This window comes from Oncorhynchus tshawytscha, linkage group LG09, assembly GCF_018296145.1.
Source record: "Oncorhynchus tshawytscha isolate Ot180627B linkage group LG09, Otsh_v2.0, whole genome shotgun sequence".
Classification (NCBI taxonomy): domain Eukaryota; kingdom Metazoa; phylum Chordata; class Actinopteri; order Salmoniformes; family Salmonidae; genus Oncorhynchus; species Oncorhynchus tshawytscha.
In genome coordinates this window covers 27,304,875-27,326,224 of record NC_056437.1, presented here as the reverse complement: position 1 = coordinate 27,326,224, position 21,350 = coordinate 27,304,875, and the positions used below count along the sequence as shown (strand labels likewise).

Genomic DNA, 21,350 nt, shown 5'->3' with positions numbered 1-21,350 from the left:
AGGAACTGTCACCCAGTGCTCACCAATAGGTTTATGTTTAGTTTACTGTCATGTGGTGTTAACCATGGATTTATTTACTTTGTTTACCACCAAAGGTCAGTCATTATTTTTTAAATACATAAATAAGTCAATGTCAAAGCGTTATTCAAACATGTAGCCTTATTTTTCTAGGCTTCTGTACCTAACCATAAACATAAGCAAACACAGCATTAATGTGACCGTTTTAACAATGCATCATAATGCTGTCTTAGCTGCTTTGGAAGGAATCTCGAGTGCTGACAGAAAGCAGCCTGTGGTCTTTTACCTAGTGCTGTGTAGCCTACTTGAAGGACTGTTTTTTAATCCAGTGGGAGCTGGTCCTCCGAAGGCCATGAAGGACTGCCAAACACAGACAGGCGGACACAGAAATGTTTAAGATAAGAACCCTGACGGAAACATTTAACACCTGCAGCCAAAGGGAAAAAGTTATATTTTTGTCAAACACATTTGTTGCCTGCCCAAGTAACCTCGCCAGCTCCCTAAAGAGACTATCACCAGTTTATCCTTAGCTCCTCATCAACATGGGAAATAGGAATTTTCCAGTGTCCTGATAATATTATAACCTGGAACATGCTTTGTCTTAAGTGGTTTCAAGGGTATAAAACAGAGCATTACAGTAATCATCCCATCCATTCTGAAGCCTAAACATCCTTCAAAAGATTACTGACAAAAGGACAGGATTTTATGAAAGTAAGATATGATGTAGGCTGTGCTATTGTCTGATATACTTGTCCATATTACTTTATAAAAGACAAAGATGCCAATGTCATTTTGGTCTAATAAATCTAATTTTACTGACTGGACAGTCAGCAGACTTTGACTGGACAGTCAGCAGACACAGTCAGTGTCTTTCAAATGTAGTATATAACAAGACATAGAGTAATTTAATGTTACCCCTGGGAGGATTTATACTGTTTTGTCACAGTGTGCCTGTCACTGCAGAGTTAGTTGTGACTTGTATGAATCCATAAAAAATATGAACTACTTTCTACTTTTACCATATCAAATTTCTGAACTACTGTATGTGATTTTAGATCATCCAATGGCACAGTGAACACTGACCAGATGACATTGATAAATCTTAGTGAGTTCCATCTGGCTGCTTCTCCTTTATTCTCATAGGCCCATTGCAGACAATGGTTGATGGCACAAGTGTATTGGTCCACATCTCTTACACACCAGACATGTTGGATGTGACTAGGCAGGAAGAGCCCAAAATTAATTTGGAATATCAGACTTCTTCTCTTTTGAAAGGATGGTTACGGTACCGATGATGTTAATATTTAATCTGTGGGTAGCGTCAGAGTACAGCACAACACAACCACAGCAGAGCCTTGCAGAAGTGGTTCCAAACTTTTACTCGACACGACCCCAAATTGACACTAGAAAATGCAGGGAACCATACATGGACAAATTATATTCCGTAGTTAACGCTGTGTGTTAATTTTCATTCAATTGTAGGTCCTACACGCTGTCTCAACATATAATAATGACATGAAAGCGAATTCTAATAGTGTATGTTATTAGTTGACGCTAAAAGGTTATATTCTATACCCATTTGAAGAGAAAACATTTCTTATTTTGTTTGATAAGATTACAGATTTTTTTCAGGGGACCCCACGTTTGGGAACCCAAATTTGGGAACCACTGCCTTACAGGAAGAGTGGCTGTAGGCCACTCGGCACTAATAGCTCAATGCACTGCAAGTCACATCCGTTGCTGGCGCTCATGACCTGCAATACCAAAATCTAACTGAGGAGCTCTACTATCCTCAGTAGCTTTCATCATGGCTTGGTGGAGAATGTATTGCCTATAACAACGTCATTAATTACACTGTACCTGCTTATGACAGGTTGAACTGAGCAAACTTGTTGACGTTCAGCAGAATCCTCCTTATCTTTTAAGATGTTTATAAAGCCAAGCTTTAAATGATATCAGACAATAGACAGAATCTACTGCACACCCAGAAGTGATTAGGGAAGGTGCTGGAGGCAAAAGGCAAAACTGGAGAAAGAGGAAAAAGTCTCTGCAGACTGCCAGTCAGATGAACTTTTCTTTAATAGTGAATGAGCTTTCGGTCAATGATATCAAACAACAAATTCCTTATGGTTCAAGAGTCCTAAACAAGAGGTTCCTTTGCCAAAAGGTACCTGCCAGGCGTTATGCAATATACAATGACAATCCTTTATAAGAGCTTCACATATTTCAAGTAACAGACACATCTCAACATCAACTGTTCAGAGGAGACTGTGTGAATCAGGCCTTCATGGTTGAATTGCTGCAAAGAAACCACCACTAAAGGACACCAACAATAAGAAGAGACTTTCTTGGGCCAAGAAACACGAGCAATGGACATTAGATCAGTGGAAATCTGTCCTTTGGTCTGATGAGTACAACCGCCGTGTCATTGTGAGACGCAGAGTAGGTGAATGGATGATCTCATGTGTGGTTCCCACCACTAAGCACGGAGGAGGAGTTGTGATGGTGTGGGGGTGCTTTGCTGGTTACACTGTCTGCGATTTATTCAAGGCACACTTAACCAGCATGGCTACCACAGCATTATACAGCTATACTCCATCTCATCTGGTTTGCGCTTAGTGGGACTATCATTTGTCTTTCAAAAGGACAATGACCCAACACACCTCCAGGCTGTGCAAGGGCTATTTGATCAAGAAAGAGAGTGATGGAGCTGTTCCTCCACCGGGACCCAGCATCTCTCCTCCGGACCATACCCCTCCCAGTCCACGAGGTACTGAAGGCCCCTCGCCTGACGTCTCGAATCCAGTATGGAACGAATGGAGTATGCCGGGGCCCCCTTGATGTCCAGAGGGGGCGGAGGAACCTCCCGCACCTCAGACTCCTGGAGCGGGCCAGCCACCACCGACCTGAGGAGAGACACAATGAATGAGGGGTTAATACAGTAATTGGGGGGAAGCTGTAACCTATAACAAACCTTGTTCACTCTCCTCAGGACTTTAAATGGCCCTACAAACCGCGGTCCCAGCTTCCGACAGGGTAGGCGGAGGGGAAGGTTTCGGGTCGAGCGCCAGACCCGGTCACACCGGGGCCTCACTGCGGTGGCGGTCACGGCGCGCTGAAGGTGGACATGGGCGGTGTCCCATGTTTCCTTCGCGCGCCGGAACCAGTCGTCCACCGCAGGAGCCTCGGTCTGACTCTGATGCCAAGGAGCCAGAACCGGCTGATACCCCAGTACACACTGGAAGGGAGAGAGATTAGTGGAGGAGTGGTGGAGCGGGTTCTGGGCCATCTCTGCCCAGGGCACGAACGCTGCCCACTCCCCTGGCCGGTCCTAGCAATAAGACCTCAGAAACCTACCCACATCCTGGTTAACTCTCTCCACCTGCCCGTTACTCTCGGGGTGAAAACCTGAGGTAAGGCTGACCGAGACCCCCAGACGTTCCATGAACGCCCTCCAGACTCTCGACGTGAACTGGGGACCCCGATCAGACACTATTTCCTCAGGCACCCCGTAGTGCCGGAAGACGTGTGTAAACAGGGCCTCCGCATTCTGTAGGGCCGTATGGAGACCGTGCAAAGGGAGGAGATGACAGGACTTAGAAAAACGATCCACCACGACCAGGATCGTGGTGTTACCCTGTGAAGGACGAAGAGCAGTCAGGAAATCTACCGCCAGGTGCGACCACGGCCGTTGTGGAATGGGTAAGGGTTGTAAAATACCTCTGGGCAGGTGCCTAGGAGCCGTACACTGAGTGCACACCGAGCAGGAGAAACATAAACCCTCACATCCTTAGCCAAAGTGGGCCACCAGTACTTCCCACTAAGACAGCGCACCGTCTGACCGATTACACACAGCTGGTGGGTGGGAGTCGGCCAATTACACATGGCTGCAATGTGGTCACTCTCCATCTCCACCCCTGAAGTGGAAATGCGATACCCTAGGAAAGAGATGGACTGTTGGAAGAACAGGCATTTCTCAGCCTTGACGTACAGGTCATGCTACAACAGGCAACCAAGCACTCTGCGCACCAGGGACACATGCTCAGCGCGTGTAGCGGAGTATATCAAAATGTCATCAATATACACCACTACACCCGTCCCATGCAGGTCCCTGAAAATCTTGTCTACAAAGGCTTGGAAGACTGATGGCGTATTCATCAACCCGTATGGCATGACGAGGTACTCATAGTGCCCAGAGGTGGTACTGAAAGCCGTCTTCCACTCGTCTCCCTCTCGGATTCGCACCAGGTTGTAAGCGCTCCTGAGATCTAGTTTGGTGAAGAAGCGCACCCCGTACATTGACTCTATTGCTGTGGCTATGAGCGGTAGCGGGTAACTGTACCTCACAGTGATCTGATTCAGACCCTGATAGTCAATACACGGGCGCAGACCCCCCTCCTTTTTCTTCACAAAAAATAAACTTGAGGAGGCGGGTGAAGTGGAGGACCGAATGTACCTCTGACGCAGGGATTCGGAGACATGTTTCCATAGCCTCCGTCTCCGCCTGTGAGAGGGGATACACGTGACTCCTGGAAAGTGCAGCGTCTACCAGGAGATCTATTGCACAATCGCCCCGTCGATGAGGTTGTAATTGAGTCGCCTTCTTTTTGGAGAATGCGAGAGCCAAATCGGCATATTCAGGGGGAATGCACACGGTGGAGACCTGGTCTGGACTCTCCACCATAGTAGCACCAGCGGAAATCCCTAAACACCTACCTGAGCACTCTCGCGACCACCCCGTGAGAGCCCTCTGTGGCCAAAAAACAGTGGGGTTATGACAAGCTAACCAGGGTAGGCCCAGCACCACGGGAAATGCAGGATAGTCAATGAGGAAGAGACTAATTTTCTTTGTAAGACCCCCCCTGCATCACCATGCCCAAAGGCGTGGTGACCTCCCAAATCAACCCTGACCCTAAAGGTCGACTATCTAAGGCGTGACCGGGGAAGGGCACATCCACGAGAACGATGGGGATCCCTAAACTATAGGCTAAAGCTCTATCAATAAAATTCCCAGCCTGAATTTACGAGCGCCTTATGCCGGGAATGCGCGCAAAACTCAGGGAACGTGACAGACACAAACATATGTGCAACAGAGGGCTCTGGGTGAGAATGGTGTCGGCTCACCTGGGGTGACGCCAGAGCGCCCTGCCTGCTGCCTCGATTCCTAGAGGAACCAACCCGGCACCGACTGGCAGTGTGACCTCTGCGGAAACAGATGGTGCTCACAAAACTCAGAAAACCAAAATATACAAAATAATAAAAGTGGGTACAAAACCCGTCGCACACCAGAACATAACTTGCACATAACATACAATCAAACAATCTCCGACAAGGACATGAGGGGAAAGAGGGTTAAATAAACAACATGTGGGATGGGATTGGAACCAGGTGTGAAGGAAGACAAGACAAAACCAATGGAAAATGAAAAATGGATCAGTGATGGCAGGAAGGTCGTGACGTCGACCGCCGAAAACCGCCCGAACAAGGAGAGGGACCGACTTTGACAGAAGTCGTGACAAGACTTTTACAGAGGGAATTGTTTATTCTGGATAACATTTTCTTCAGAAAAATGTGCCAAAAATGCTTTGCATGTACACGTCTTCAGTATTTTACAGATAGAAATGTAAATGTCGGGTCCTGTAGCTTCTCAAAAAAAGGAAAACATATTTTAAGGCTCACTTCACAGAGACCAAAAAAATGGATTTGCAGGATATGCAAATATGTGCATATTTAATGAGATATCACCTCATTTAGCTTGTGGAAGGCTAGCCAAAACGTTTGACCCAAGTTAAACAATTTAAAGGCAATGCTACCAAATACCTATTAAAGTGGTAATACTGTATCAATCAGCCAAAACTGCAGTGGGTTAAAATCCCAGCCATAGGTGGAAAAACTATTTATTACTCTGTTCACGGTTTGTAACCTTTAATTTAAAAAAAAATGCTTTAGCCTTGGCATTTCCTCTCTTGGAAACCTTGCCTTTTTCCTCTTTCCCTCTCCCACACATTCACTCCTCTCCCTTCACCCTGTTTCAGCTGGCCAACCTTACATTAAAGAATGAAAATCACAGACTCGCATGAACAAAGCACATTACTATTTTTTTCACAAATCTTGTCTCATATCTCATTTTGAGCTAAATTGGGAGTCGTAAGTTGAATCCCTAAGATAAATTCAGAGGGTACAGAGAGGCAAGTCATTTCAGCTGAGACACTGTTTTTGATCAAATGTGTGAATAACAATGTCACTATTGCATATTACTGTAGGGGTACCTAGAATTCTACCTCGCTGGAGCTGACATCCTAACTAGTGCATAAGTATGCCTTTGGAGCAAGACAAAGTGCAATTTAAATTAACTTTTTTACTACAGCATTCTGGGACAGTAATTTATTTTGTATTTTCTTTTGAAGTCAATGAATTAATTAATCACATAATACATTGGGACTTATAGTACATACATTGTAGATGGTTCTATTGTGTATGTTTCAGGGTGGTCTGAATAGTCCATGGACAACATCTCTATCTCAGCAGGAACCACAAAAGATGACTCTTTTCATAGTTTTTCAATCATGTAATTGTAATTCATAGATGAAAGCCCTTCTTGATTCAATGATTTCAACAGTACTCCCCATCGAGTTATTTACTGCATGTTTTGTCTTTTGCACATAATAGAACTCCCTGTTCTTACTCTCCTTCAAAATGGAGGACTATACATATTCTAACAGTCAGTTTAGGTATAAACTGAAGTGATGTTAATGAATCTCATCTACTATATCCTATGGCAACTATTTAGCTTACTGTAAGCCCAATTCTGAAAAGACAAGGATATGGTAAAGACCGAAGCGGAAAAGTGTTTCTTGTTATGTCTGACAACTAGGACCCAGAGGTTATTTGGTCAAGTCAAGTGATCCGGAAAACTCCTGTCCCTACTGATGATACATAATAAAATACATTATATGGATATGCTGTTGGTTTGTAGCCTACAGTTTGTAACCAGGAAGCAACAAGGGGGTTGGGATCAGGAGGATATTGTTTCAGAGAGATCTTGAAGACCAGATGCCCCAGTGATTCACAGTGATATTGCATTGATATCTGATCGGACATGTTGCCCATATTGAACACCATAGCTATTATACCATCGTCACTTACGCTGTCCAAACCAAGCTGTTTTTGAACACAACTCTTGGTTAAAACATTGCCTCTATTATACCAGTTCTTTGTGCTGCAACCAATTATTTTGTCTCCTTACCAGATTGGCATAATGATGACAGAAGGTGTTTTGTTTTATGGATTATTATATACTATTTGTCTATACATTAAAATATTGAAATAGTTCCACAAAAACATCACTAATTCCTAACCTGGCATGTATAGAATGGGATGGCCTTACTGAGCCTGCAGACAGCCTTGAGTTAACCCTCTTATATACAATGTTCTGTTTCAAGGTTGACTTTCATTAGATATTTTGACCCAGCCTACAATAGATGGGTGGTGGTGTGATGTTTGTTAATTAATATACAAAAGTTAATGGTGTTGATAAATATGAAGCTACATACATACATTTAGTACTTGTGTAAGTATTCAGAATTCTGACAAGTAACTCAGTTTCCTCCTATTCAAAAATACCCTACATGTGGTATATCCTTTTTTGTGTTTTCTATAGGCGAAATAGGAATATAATTTACTACCAAACCATCCTTGCTTGCCTGTAGGTGCTGCATTTTCTATCTATTAGGTCTACACTGTGCAAGAATGTTCTTTTAATATTTGTTGTGTGTAATTTTGGGGATTTTCATTTTACGTATGTTTTTTGGACACATTAGATGACATTTGCATAGTTATTACTTTACAGCGGGTGTTCAAAGGGTGTTGGAATTGTAATTTTTTTTTTAAAGGAATTATTTAAAATGTTGTTATATAACAACCTGTGTTTTTAGGAAAGACAGATCTTTGCCCATGTACTCTGCATTCATGTTTGATGATTCTTATCCCAGGTGGCACAAGCACATGCTCTTGTGAAGGAAACTTTACCTGCTACTGCCTAGACTCTAAAGTGAATGAAGGTTGTTTTGGATAACTGTGTCAGCAATGTAAGCCTGTTGTGATGAAACAGACACATATTTCTAGTAGCTACAAGCATTGTATGATGAGCAGAGATGTGTCATCATCCTACATAATGATGTAATTAGACCTGTACTCTGCCATTACACAGCAAATTGGCCAGCGTTACCTAGTGTTGATTTTTCAGTGCTCCATTGCAGGTTGATTTAAAAAAATTATTTGTTTCAATACCTATGTTTTTGCATGTACATTGATTAATTAATCTTTTGCTAATCAAATATAAATTACATACATGTTTTTTCACGAATACAATCTGTTACTTGGACTTATTGCACATGTTACTGAAATGGTTTTTCCAGTTTAGAAGGTTTAGGTAGTCTCATATCTCAGTCTTTTCAACCTAGAAGTCATTCTGAATGCAGGTTGCAGGTGTGTAAAAATTCAAAATGTTGGCTATCCCCACTCTGGCTGGATTCCAATAGGAATTACACATACAGTGCCTTGCAAAAGTATTCATTCCTGTCACACCCTGGCCATAGAGAGGCTTTTATTCTCTATTTTGGGTAGGCCAAGGTGTGACTAGGATGGGCATTCTAGTTTATTTATTTCTATGTTTTGGCCGGGAATGGTTCTCAATCAGGGACAGCTGTCTATCGTTGTCTCTGATTGGGAATCATACTTAGGAAGCCTTTTTTCCCTTGTATTTTGTGGGTAGTTTACTTTGTTAGTGGCACTATAGCCCTAGTAAGCTTCACGGTTGTTTCTTTGGTTCTTGTTTTGTTGGCGACATTTATATAAATAAAGGAAAATGTACGCTCACCACGCTGCACCTTGGTCCGGTCATTTCCACGACGGTGTCCGTGACAATTCCCCTTGGCGTTTTTTTCCTATTTTGTTGTATTGCAACCTGTAATTTAAATTGATTTTTATTTGGATTTTATGGAATGGACATACAAAAAATAATTCAAAAAATAACTTCTTTTTTTTAATTCGAAAAAATAAAAAGCATAAAAGTGGTGCATGCATATGTATTCAACCCCTTTGCTATGAAGCCCCTAAATGTTATTAGTATTTTTTTTTATTTCACCTTTATTTAACCAGGTAGGCCAGTTGAGAATAAGTTTTCATTTACAACTGCGACCTGGCCAAGATAAAGCAAAGCATTGTGACAAAAACAACAACACTAAGATCTGGTGCGAATAAGATCTGGTGCAACCAATTACTGTCAGAAGTCACACAATGAGTTAAATAAAGTCACCTGTGTGCAATCTAAGTTTCTCAATATCTGTCATATGATCTCAGTATATACTATACACCTGTTCTGAAAAGCCCCAGAGTCTGCAACACCACTGAGCAAGGGGCGCCACCAAGCAAGCGGCACCGTGAAGTCCAAGGAGCTCTCTAAACAGGTCAGGGACAAAGTTGTGGAGAAGTACAGATCAGGGTAGGGTTATAAAAAAATATCAGAAACTTTGAACATCCCACGTAGCACCATTAAATCCATTATTAAAAAATTGAAAGATTATGGCACCACAGCAAACCTGCCAAAAGAGGGCCGCCCACCAAAACTCACGGACCAGGCAAGGAGGGCATTCATCAGAGAGGCAACAAAGAGACCAAAGATAACCCTGAACGAGCTGCAAAGCTCCACAGCTGAGAATGGAGTATCTGTCCATAGTATGGAAGAGTGGCCAGAAAAAAATATTGCTGAAAGAAAAAAATTAGCAAACACGTTTGGTGTTCGCCAAAAGTCATGTGGGAGACTCCCCAAACATATGGAAGGAGGTACTCTGGTCAGATAAGACTAAAATTGAGATTTTTGGCCATCAAGGAAAACGCTATGTCTGGCGTAAACCCAACACCTACATCACCCCGAGACTACCATCCCACAGCGAAGAATGGTGGTGGCAGCATCATGCTGTGGGGATGTTTTTCATCGGCAGGAACTGGGAAACTGGTCAGAATTGAATGAATGATGGATGGCGCTAAATACAGGGAATTTCTCGAGGGAAACCTGTTTCAGTCTTCCAGAGATTTGAGACTGGGAGGAAGGTTCACCTTTCAGCAGGACAATGACCCTAACCATACTGCTATAGCAACACTCGAGTGGTTTAAGGGGAAACATTTAAATGTCTTGGAATGGCCTAGTCAAAGCCCAGACCTCAATCCAATTGAGAATCTGTGGTATGACTTAAAGATGGCAGTACGTCAGTGGAACCCATCCAACTTGAAGGAGCTGGAGCAGTTTTGCCTTGAAGAATGGGCAAAAATCCTAGTGGCTTGATGTGCCAAGCTTATAAAGACATCCCCCAAGAGACTTGCAGCTGTACTTTCTGCAAAAGGTGGCTCTACAAAGTATTGACTTTGGGGGGGTGAATAGTTTTGCACGCTCAAATTTTCAGTTTTTTGGTCTTATTTCTTGTTTGTTTCACAATAAAATAAATTTTGCATCTTCAAAGTGGTAGGCATATTGTGTAAATCAAATGACCCCCCGCCCCACCCCTAAATAATTTTTAATTCCAGGTTGTAAGGCAACAAAATAGGAAAAATTCCAAGAGGGGTTAATACTTTTGCAAGCCACTGTAACTTTTTAAGCCATCATAATGTGACTTGAGTCCTGAAATCCTTGAGTTTCAGGCCACTGTATTAGGGTAAATACTTGTATTGTGTAAAATAATGTAATTTTAATGGTAATATATTCACTTAGGATTTCACTTGGTGAAGATCACAGGACTGAAGATGAATGACTGCAACAACCATGTCACTAACAAATTCTGTCATGGGTGGTAACGCTACAATTCACTTGAAAGGTAACGTACTCTGGGAAATATGCAAATAAGGCTTTACACTAAGCCGTGTGCTAATTTAACACTAAAAAGTGTAGACCCCTATAGACACTGGACCAGTGTTAAATTTAACACTATTAGTTTTGATTTAACACTGGAGAATACGTTTGACTGTCTAGCCTACTTGTATCAATAGGATATTTATATATACACTACCGTTCAAAATGTTGGGGTCACTTAGAAATGTCATTGTTTTTGAAAGAAAAGCAAATTTTACGTCCATTAAAATAACATCACATTTATCAGAAATACAGTGTAGACATTGTTAACGTTGTAAATGACTATTGTAGCCGGAAATGGCTGATTTTTAATGGAATATGTACATAGGCATACAGAGGCCCATTATCAGCAACCATCACCCCTGTGTTCCAATGGCACGTTGTGTTAGCTAATCCAAGTTTATCACTTTAAAAGGCTAATTGATCATTAGAAAACCCGTTTGCAAACTGAAGATCTCGTACATCGGTGTGTACTACTCCCTTCACAGAACAGCACAAACTGGCCCTAACCAGAATAGAAAGAGTAGTGGGATGCCTCAGTGCACAACTGAGCACATTAGGACAAGTACATTAGTGTCTAGTTTGAGAAACAGATGCCTCAACTGACAGCTTCATTAAATAGTACCTGCAAAACTACTTTGAAGAATCTAAAATATATTTTGATTTGTTTTAACAGTTTTTTGCTTACTACATGCTTCCATATGTGTTATTTCATAGTTTGATGTATTCAATATTATTATACAATGTAGAAAATAGTATAAATAAAGAAAAACCCTTGAATGAGTAAGTGTGTCTAAACTTTTGACTGGTACTGTATATATATATATATATTCATGTATTTTGAATTACGTTCTGTAGGCCAACTGGCCTTAATCCAAATATATTTATTTGGTCATTAAGGAATGCTGCCAAACTCACAGGCTGACGGCAAAAAGCGCTCAAGGACATTGGAAGATAACTTTGTCCCTGCGCAAACTTGCAGCAATCCAAACATTCTTAAAAACCAAGCATTAATTGCTCTTCTACCGGGGTGTGTTCAGTTGTCTGACGAGTTTCTTGAATGCATCATTCTTTTGTAGGCTTGCACCTTTATGGATATTAAACGTTAGCCTACTAGAGGAGTTTCATGATTGAAACAGGCACCGCTTCCCTCCGGTTACGCATTTGCCAGATTGGACACAGACAACAGGGAAAAATAGCCACGATTATAGTCCATCGACTTCAGAACATCTCTTCAGTCAGGACAATTTTCATTTTCGCCTTCATGGATGGTGAGCGCAAATCTGACATTAGGATACTTCTGTTGGCTTTATAATGTCAAAATGCATGCATAAACTTTTTTTTAAATATCTGAATCCGTAAGCATTTTATGAAATAACGACATATTTGTCTTCAAAACCTTTTTATATTAACCGGACAAATCATTTTTCGTTTAGGCTAAATATTTCGGACAAAAAATCTATTAAATTACGCAATAGGCCTATCCTCCTATTTTTTAAAAGATAGGTCTAATTAGCTGACTCATTGTTTTGTTAAACGCCAATGGGCCGATGATTTTACATTCTTGTCAATGAACTTGGTCAATAAACTTACGTTTTCACAAACCTCATTTTTACAACTCAGACGTTTTTTTGGACTATGGAGATTCCGGTTGGATTAGGGGGAGTTTGTGACTCCACAAACCTAGTTTTTCGCGGACCTTTCCAAAACGTTTTCCACAACGTGCAAGCACTGCCGAGTAACACGAATGTCACTGAAAGCTTGGACTTTTGTAGTTCAAAGTACAGTTTCTTGCAGAATAAACAACCCTGGGAGATGCGCCAAACGAGCCGGCAATCATCCCGAAAAGAAATATGGTCAGGAACGGCTCGCAATTCTGATATTGAAGTGAGGGAAGATGACAGCGTTTGTTTTTCCAGAACACTCGAATCAGTGGCATGTCGTATTCATTTTGCCAAAAACTCAAAAGGGAACAAAGCCGGGTTTTCCTCTTTGAACGAATCAGACAATCCAAACGCGAATGAATACGGATCGTGTCGCTCTGGACAGCAAGTCTCCAACACAGAACAACAGTCCTGTCAACCCTCTGTGTCCCATCACGGAAATGAGTTAAATCATAACAGTGAGGCCTGTGTGGCGAGCAGTTGCTCCAGTTCTGCCTGCAGCACCATCTCAAAAACGGCGAGGGAGCTCTGCAACGCCGTCTCTGTGTCACTGGGATTGACCATGGACGCAAATGAGATGACTGACCTGGGACCTAATCACGCACCACCCAGCGTAAATCACCAAAGTCAAGAAAACTATTTGTTTGAGGTGCCTCTATTGAAATGTTCTGGAGCTGGAGAAAACGTCTCCATAACAGAATACACATGCCCCAGTGAGCGCAATGCCAAGCCACTACAAAGTGATAAAAAACTAGTTGAGATGTTTCAAAGTTCCCCTGCAAACAACCTTACAGAAAAAGTGGCGACCATACAGCACTTTAGCTCCGGACATCCATCCACAGATGAACAGGAGTTTAGACTGAATGAAAACAGGGATGACCCGACTTCAAAAGAAACAGATCATTTTCTGAATACAGGAGCTCGCTCAGCGTCTTATCATTTTGACCAACTGTTGCCAGTACACTTGGCACACTTCAGTCAAACCGAAACAGACAGAAACTCTTCTCATGTGTTCTACAAACCCCCAGCACATGTCGGTGAAACTGGAGAGACTATGGAGGACAAATATGCGGACTACTTACAACAACAGTACAGTGTCAAGATAAAATCTGAGGCCTTTAATAGGCATAATGAACCTGCCGGAACGTCATGGGACTTTCAGTACAGGTATAATGACAATGACAATACACAATATGGACTGAATTCATACATTGCGGGACCGGACACTGCGTTAATTTGTAACCCTCATGAATATGAGAGGGGTGGTGGACTCGTGCGGAGAGAGCGGCCAACTCCTGAGCAGTGGTACCCGGGCGAGATGCTAGGGAGGATGCCCTATCCCAACTCCCCATGCATAAAGAATGAGGTTGGTGACAGTCTGGATGTCTCTTACACAGATGCCAGGTAAGAACTTTATTGACATGCACAAATACACAGAAACACGTTACATTACAGTGCCCTTATTATGGTGTAATTAACCTACATTTGTAAATTCAGTGTAACAAAGCAATCTGTCACCTCTCAAATTTTACAATGTTATGGGCTGCATAATTCCAATTCTTAATTCCCTCTTCCTACTGTTATATTGATAATGTGTATTTGATGAAAAAAATCAACTACCCCATTGCCAAATGGTAATATTGCAAATTATATAGTGTTGCGTTTATTTTATTATCTTTAATAAATGTAGCACTCTCAGTATTACTCTATGTGGTGGTTAGTGCAGTAGTAACATAGAATGAGAATGAATTCTGCATAGGTTAGGCCACTACTGATCCTGTAAAGGATAGCTTTGAATAGTGTTGAAGGAACAGAAAAAACATCACATTTTAACAGTTCAGATTTGTACATCATAGAGGAATTGCAAAATTGCACCTCCATATCATTGTCATTACAGCAAATAAAGGTGTTATAAGCCTACTTTGTAGACTACTTTGAGCATCTATAGTTCTAAGCTCTGAATAGTGAATATCCATAGTGCTTGTCTGTTTTTGCTTTTTTAAAGAAATGAGACCTTCTAATCTTCATTAGAACTTATTTTATTATTATGTTGTCTGTATAACGTTTTCCTATAATTTGATTGGACACACAGCCACATGCCGCATGTTTACATATCTGTTGTGTAGAGAGCCATGGAACATTTCTCGATCGCAAAATGAAAAAATGTGTTGTTGAATTGATTAACAATGCTTTTCATAGGCTACTATGAAAATGAACAGTTGTTCAACATAAATCCTTCTTGTAGAATGTGCAACTAATATCATGCAAAAAAGCAAGTATCATATTTGTAGTGTCTGTATTACACTGAGTGCGTCTTTAATGTTTTACTCAAAGTGATTTGGTGTTTGGTGTAGTAGGATGGATGGAATGACACAAAATAGAGCCCTTATTGGACCACACAGGGTATATGGTGTACATTATTTTCATTCAATGGTAGTCAAATCAATGTCTCAACCTTAAAGTGAACCTGTAATCTTTCAAGAGCTTGTCATGTAGCCTATATAATAAGTGAAATACATTATATATACAGACTACACTCTTAGAAAAAAAAAAGAGTTCCAAAAGAGTTCTTCAACTGTCCCCATAGGAGAACCCTTTTTGTTCCAGGTATAATAACTATTTTGGGTTCCATGCAGAACCCTCTGTGGAAAGGGTTATACATGGAACCCAAAAGGATTCTTCAAAGGGTTCCCCTATGGGGACAACCAAAGAACCCTTTTTGGTTGTAGATAGCATCTTTTTTCCTAAGAGCAGGGTTCCCCAACTGGTAGACCGCCGGCCAAATTTTTAGAACGTTTTCTGAGATTTTTTTTTATAACCTAAAAAAATGCTAGCAAATCAGCTCCAAGTACTTTTAATTTAGAACATCTGGTCCAAAGTATTTCCACACATAATAGAGAGACACGTGATTGTATGCAAATGTAAGCAGGTGTGAAATGATTATGTTTTAGTCAAATGTATCTATTTGGGCTTCTTGCTGTCAATTTGCAGTCTACAAATTATTTGTAATTATGTTAAGGCCCCCTGAACAACCACTCAAGGAAAAATCAGCCCGCAGTTGACTCTAGTTGATGATCCCTGATGTACAGTCTCTGTGAAGATAGGCGTTTGAGGGGCTGTAAGAATTCAATGAGCAGACTTTCTTATCTTACACACAAGACACTGCATACCCTAAAACTGAGTGGAGGGAGAAGGTTGTTATCGGTCCAGTCACATTTTTTTTACTCCAAAAATGACTACTGATGATCTCAATTCCCATATATTCAGAACAAGAAATGCTATAAAAACTTGTTTACAGTATAAACCATTTACTAAGATAATCATATGAGACGTGGGCCCCTTCATTTAAATTTAGTTACAAGAGATTTATAAACAACATTCTTCCTTCCTGCCCATGAGAAAGCATTTTTGAATCTCAAACATGTTTGAATCTGTAGGTCAATTATTCCCAACCAGAAGACAAAGACTTAGACAATACACATCTCTATAATATCTGTTACAGGGAGTAATATTTCTCCAACTCAGGATAATAGTGCATCATTGATGCCCTTACCTGTTGATTAATTTTGCCCTGTAGTTTTGAATTTTGGCATTTGCATTTACAAGATGTTTCTAAGATATTGAAGTGGTATGGAATTTATATCAAACAGTTGCATGTATTGTAATGGGTAGCAAGAACGCTAGATTTGCATGCTTGTGTGTACGGTATTCCTCGTTTCCACATTGTCAGAAGTCTTTACATTTAGCACTATGATTAATGTCATGAGATAGAGATCTAGTTTTACATGAGTTATCTGGTAATCTACTTTACTGCCCATTTGACAGCAGCCCCACATTATTCATACACATGGCCATATTTTAGAATATCTTTCTCTGACTTGGAGAGCTCATCTATATACATTTTTAAATGGTCTGATAGGCCCACTATAACTGAGCCCTAGCTTGAGTTCCTATGTGAATTTGATTGTTTATTCAATTGTCCCGTAGACAAAGTAATATTGTCTGTGTCAGAAAATGTTTCACATTGTGGCATTAACACGTACATTGTTCTGATCTGCAATATAACAGCAGCAACTACAATTATACCAAACATAGACCTATTACATCACATTGAGTGCTTTTAAGATGTGTATTTTAGTCAACATAAACAGTAACCCCTCTGGTGTGTTCACAGTTCTAGAAGTATTCCAATAGCCAGTTTATAACTGCGAAGGGACATCCAGACCATGCCTTTTCAATTACACATGAGTGCTAATTGTTATAGCTTCCTCTATAGCCCTCAAACTCAACCCTGGACCTCGAAGCCAGTTCCACTGCATTCCCCTCTAATCATAGACTGATTTAGACCAGGGACACTCATTTTTTCCCTTTCAATTTAGACCTAGACAACCAGGTGAGGTTGAATACCCCTGCTCTATAGGATGCTTTTATAAGCAATGTATTATCCAATGGTGTATTTTTTTTTAGGGACTGGAACTATAACAAAGCATGTCTGATCAGGCTTCATCCAACTATGGAAGTAAATACAAACATCAGAGATAATTCACCAACCATGGGATGTTACGGTGTACTATGGATACATGTTAAAATTGGTCAGTAATCATATATTATCTATAGAGAATATATACTGTGGCTCCAAAAAGCTCAGCACAGTGACTGAATGGAATATGGAAGTGTGGAAGAACAAGATAGGCCTATAAAAGGCTTGTTAGACAAAGGGTCAATTATGTTGTCAATTTCTGTTGCAGCAATTAGGCTCTGTTTGGTGTGAAAATAGATTTTTGTCTTACTAAGCAGTCACTGGCACCTAACACTTCTTTTTGGACTGTTCCTTACCTTTAGCTGTCATCACCATGTCATGAGAGGCATATTTGCATATTTGTAACTATTAATGAAGATGATGTTCTATCGTTTCCACATTATAGCAGCCGGACGGATTTCCAACCAATATCACACAGGCAGTATAGTTCTTTACACTAAGTTTCAGTTAAAAAACAACAACTATTGGTTACCACCACATTGAGCATATTTACTTAACATTTCAGGGTGATGGTTTGAGTTTGTAGTTACATTGAAAAAAACAACAATAAAATGTATATTCCTGCATTCGCTATTCAAAGCTATATAACATTTGCTTTAAAACTAACTCTATCCATGAAAGGCTGGTGTTTTTAATGAGTTCTCTAGAGCATGTCAATTGCGATGCTGTTAGTGCATTCAGTGCATATTGTTTGCTCAGTACTGTTACTATATGTGTGTTTATTCCACCATCACTCCCAATCAGTGTAGGATTAATAATCCCTGTGGTATTTCATCAGAATTGTCTGGCTGTAAAGTTGAATCATCTTTACCAGAGGTGGCTTCCACCACTCCCTCTCTCGGATCACTCTCACTCCCCACTGGACTAAGAGTGGGCTTCATGCCTCAGATCCCTCTTGTCCTATTTGATGTAGCTTCCTTGGCCTCATGGCTCATTATGGCATTGTTTTTATACACTCACAAAACAAACAGGTGGCAGCCTGCAATGCACTGGGCTTTATGACTGGGAAAGGTTGTTTTGAATTTGTTTCGTCATTTGAGGTGTATGTGTGCGTGTGTGTGGGGGCGACACTTTTTGAGGACAAAGGGCTGGATGCACTAATGGTCAGCACACCACTGCTGATTTTGTTGACCTAACCATCTGATCCACTCACTAAATGAGACAATGAATTTACCTGAGATTCTAAATGACTCTCCAAATTGCACCTCAAGCATGAAAGTGCTGTGCTAGTGACAATTCGCATGTCAAAGTCACACACCACCTGCAGTGTAAAATATTATGTGGATTTCAAGGTCTGAAATGTCTAAGTGCTATTTGCGTCAGTTTTTGAACTTACAAACCATATGGCTATTAGCTCCAATTGGCTTATGGGCAGCATTCTTGATATCAGCCTCCTGTTATATCAAATTCAGAATAGCTTATTTTGCTCATGTGGAGTAGTCATTCACCTAGGCGACATTTATTTATTGAATGTGAATTTCATTTCAAACTGGTTAGATGGGGTGGGTAGGGTAAAATAGTTATTTAACTTTTATTTAACTAGGCAAGTCAGTTAAAGAACAAATTCTTTATTTACAATGACGGCCTACCCTGGCCAAACCCGGACGACCCTGGGCCAATTGTGCGCCGCCCAATGGGACTCCCAATCACGTCCGGAGGTGATACAGCCTTAGACCGCTGCGCCACTTGGGAGCCCAATAGAGCTAGAGACACCGTATTTTATTACAAATAACATATATATCATATACCATTAGAAACTGTAATTACTTTTCTAGGGTAAATTAGTTGAAATGAAATAGACAGAGAACAGAACTACCGCGATGTCAATTTTGTACCTGCCGGTGGGAGTAAAATAGCCTTGGGACAGAAGTAACATTTGGCGAGAAGTGCACAAAAGTCTTATCTTCATGTTTCTGGTTTGTTATGGTCTTTACTTTCAACAAATGTACTATCAGCCATCATTTCATGTTTGTGCCGATTTGAATAATTAATGCTATAGGTTAGAAATGTATGAAAATGAACCATCAACATAGCAATGCTGCACAACCACAATATTTTGCCTTACAATATTCAGATAATCAGATTAAAATGGATCACATAAAATAGCTACATTAACCATAATTTTCTCAACTCACTTTAATGGGAATGTAGTAGGATATGTTTTTCACCATTTTCAATGACTGTTCATGCTTAGATCTACCAATCAGGTGCTCTCCAGCTGTCCTTGTCATGCACACTCCTCGTGTGATAGAATAAACGTCTTAATTCTCTTTACAAACTGCAAACGTATCATGCTTATCACATTTACATGGCTTGATATAAGGTAATTGACCCCCAGATTCATAAAGGTATATATTTAACCACTAACCTGTCGATAAAAGCTTATGTGAGAAGCTGAGCCATCAAGTCAATTGATTAAGGCATAATTCTAATGATGTCATATACAATTTTCAAACATTCAGTCAGTCAGTTAATGTTTTGCTAACATTATAAAAGCAATATGAACTAGAGGAGACAATGGCCTGTGCTTGAACGTTTATTTGATTTTATTAAAAGTCATTAGTTTACAGTGTGTTAGTGTCTTCCCAACCGTCTCCCCTGTAGCTTCTCCCAGGCTAACACCCAAGACTTGAAGCCTATGCTGTCATTTAGTCACTAGATGGGTTAAGAAAATGACATATGTTTGGACCCTTAAATAACTCAACACAACTCTACAACCAAAAACACTTCCTGGTCCGTTTTTTACATACATCGCTCATAACCACTTTTTGTTGATAACTCTGCGAAACATGGTGGGACTAGGCTGTTTCTTTGCAGTGAGCTCATCCTCCACATTAGGAACGTGCTGACTTGACTACATCATTTTAGCTTCTGTGTTATCTGAGAAAATGGGCGTGTTACTTTCGCCACGTGTCCCGGCTCTCCCTGACAAAGGACATCCGCTTTGATTCAGTAGAATTCTGTGGTTACAAGTCTTTGACAGTGAGGCTAAGTAAGATTCTTTCCAATATAAAATGATGTACTTTTTTAATCCTTGATGATTTTAACAATACAATTTAGAAGTGGAGATGTTTTGCCTAATAGAGTTTTATGAATAGTCAAAATGGTCAGAACCCGTCTGAAATAAAATTATTCAGCTTTTCTGATAATTTCTATTTACCCCTGCCTTGCCATGCCTGCCCTACACATTCACATTAATACGCCATGTTGACATCCACAGGATATGCCATCAACTTATTAATGTCCTGCAGTATTGCCACCTATCCTAAATGCACATCTCATTTTGGAATTCCAAGAATTCTAACTATTTCCCTGAAATGTTTATTGCAAAAGTGGATAATGTCTACAATTTTTTTTCTGAGGTCTTTGCTGATTTCTTTTGATTTTCCCATGATGTCAAGCAAAGAGGCACTGAGTTTGAAGGTAGGCCTTGAAATACATCCACAGGTACACCTCCAATAACTCAAATGATGTCAATTAGCCTACCAGAAGCTTCTAAAGCCATCATTTTCTGGAATTTTCCAAGCTGTTTAAAGGCACAGTCAACTTAGTGTATGTACACTTCTGACCCACTGGAATTGTGATACAGTGGAATATAAGTGAAATAATCTGTCTAAACAATTGTTGGAAAGATTACTTGTGCCATTTACAAAGTAATGTCCTAACCGTCTTGCCAAAACTATAGTTTGTTAACAAGAAATTTGTGGAGTGGTTGAAAAGTGAGTTTTAATGACTCCAACCTAAGTGTATGTAAACTTCCGACTTCAACTGTATATAGTCATGTCAAATTAAATATTAAGCCACTGATAGCTGTTCAGAGGTAACTATGACAAAACTGAGCCTTGTGCTTTATTCCCTTACAGCTGACCTCTCTTGCTCTAGATTCTGACCGAGTGGGCATTTAGCATACTGCAGATACTGTATAGATGACTGTTTTGGTGATTGGTTATAAGCTTTGTCCTTGCATTTTTTATATAGAGCCTTGACATCTTACATTACGTGTCATTGAATTATAGTTATGTCTGTACACACTTTCCAATCTCTTCCTGTGCCTCACAGCTGCAGTAGAGCACCCCTCTTACCCCCCTGGCCCCGGCACTGCTGTTCTCACCTTTCCCACACTCTCTCATCACACCCTCTGTCCAGCTCTAATGGGAGATCAGACAAATTCTTATCTCACTTAGAAACTGTGAATCAGAGGGAGAAAAGTCCAAATGATTAAATA

At 40.5% G+C, this 21,350-nt stretch overlaps 1 protein-coding gene across 1 annotated transcript in view; it reads left to right on the top strand.

Annotated features, from left to right (window-relative positions):
• The first annotated feature begins 11,890 nt into the window (after positions 1–11,890).
• The window catches only part of LOC112257673 (androgen receptor), a 52,754-nt gene continuing 43,294 nt past the window's right edge, over positions 11,891–21,350 (top strand). Inside the window, exon 1 of the mRNA XM_024431430.2 lies at positions 11,891–13,989. Within this exon, the coding sequence (XP_024287198.1) occupies positions 12,560–13,989 (1,430 nt within the window). The 5' untranslated portion in view covers positions 11,891–12,559. The remainder of the gene's footprint in view (positions 13,990–21,350) is intronic.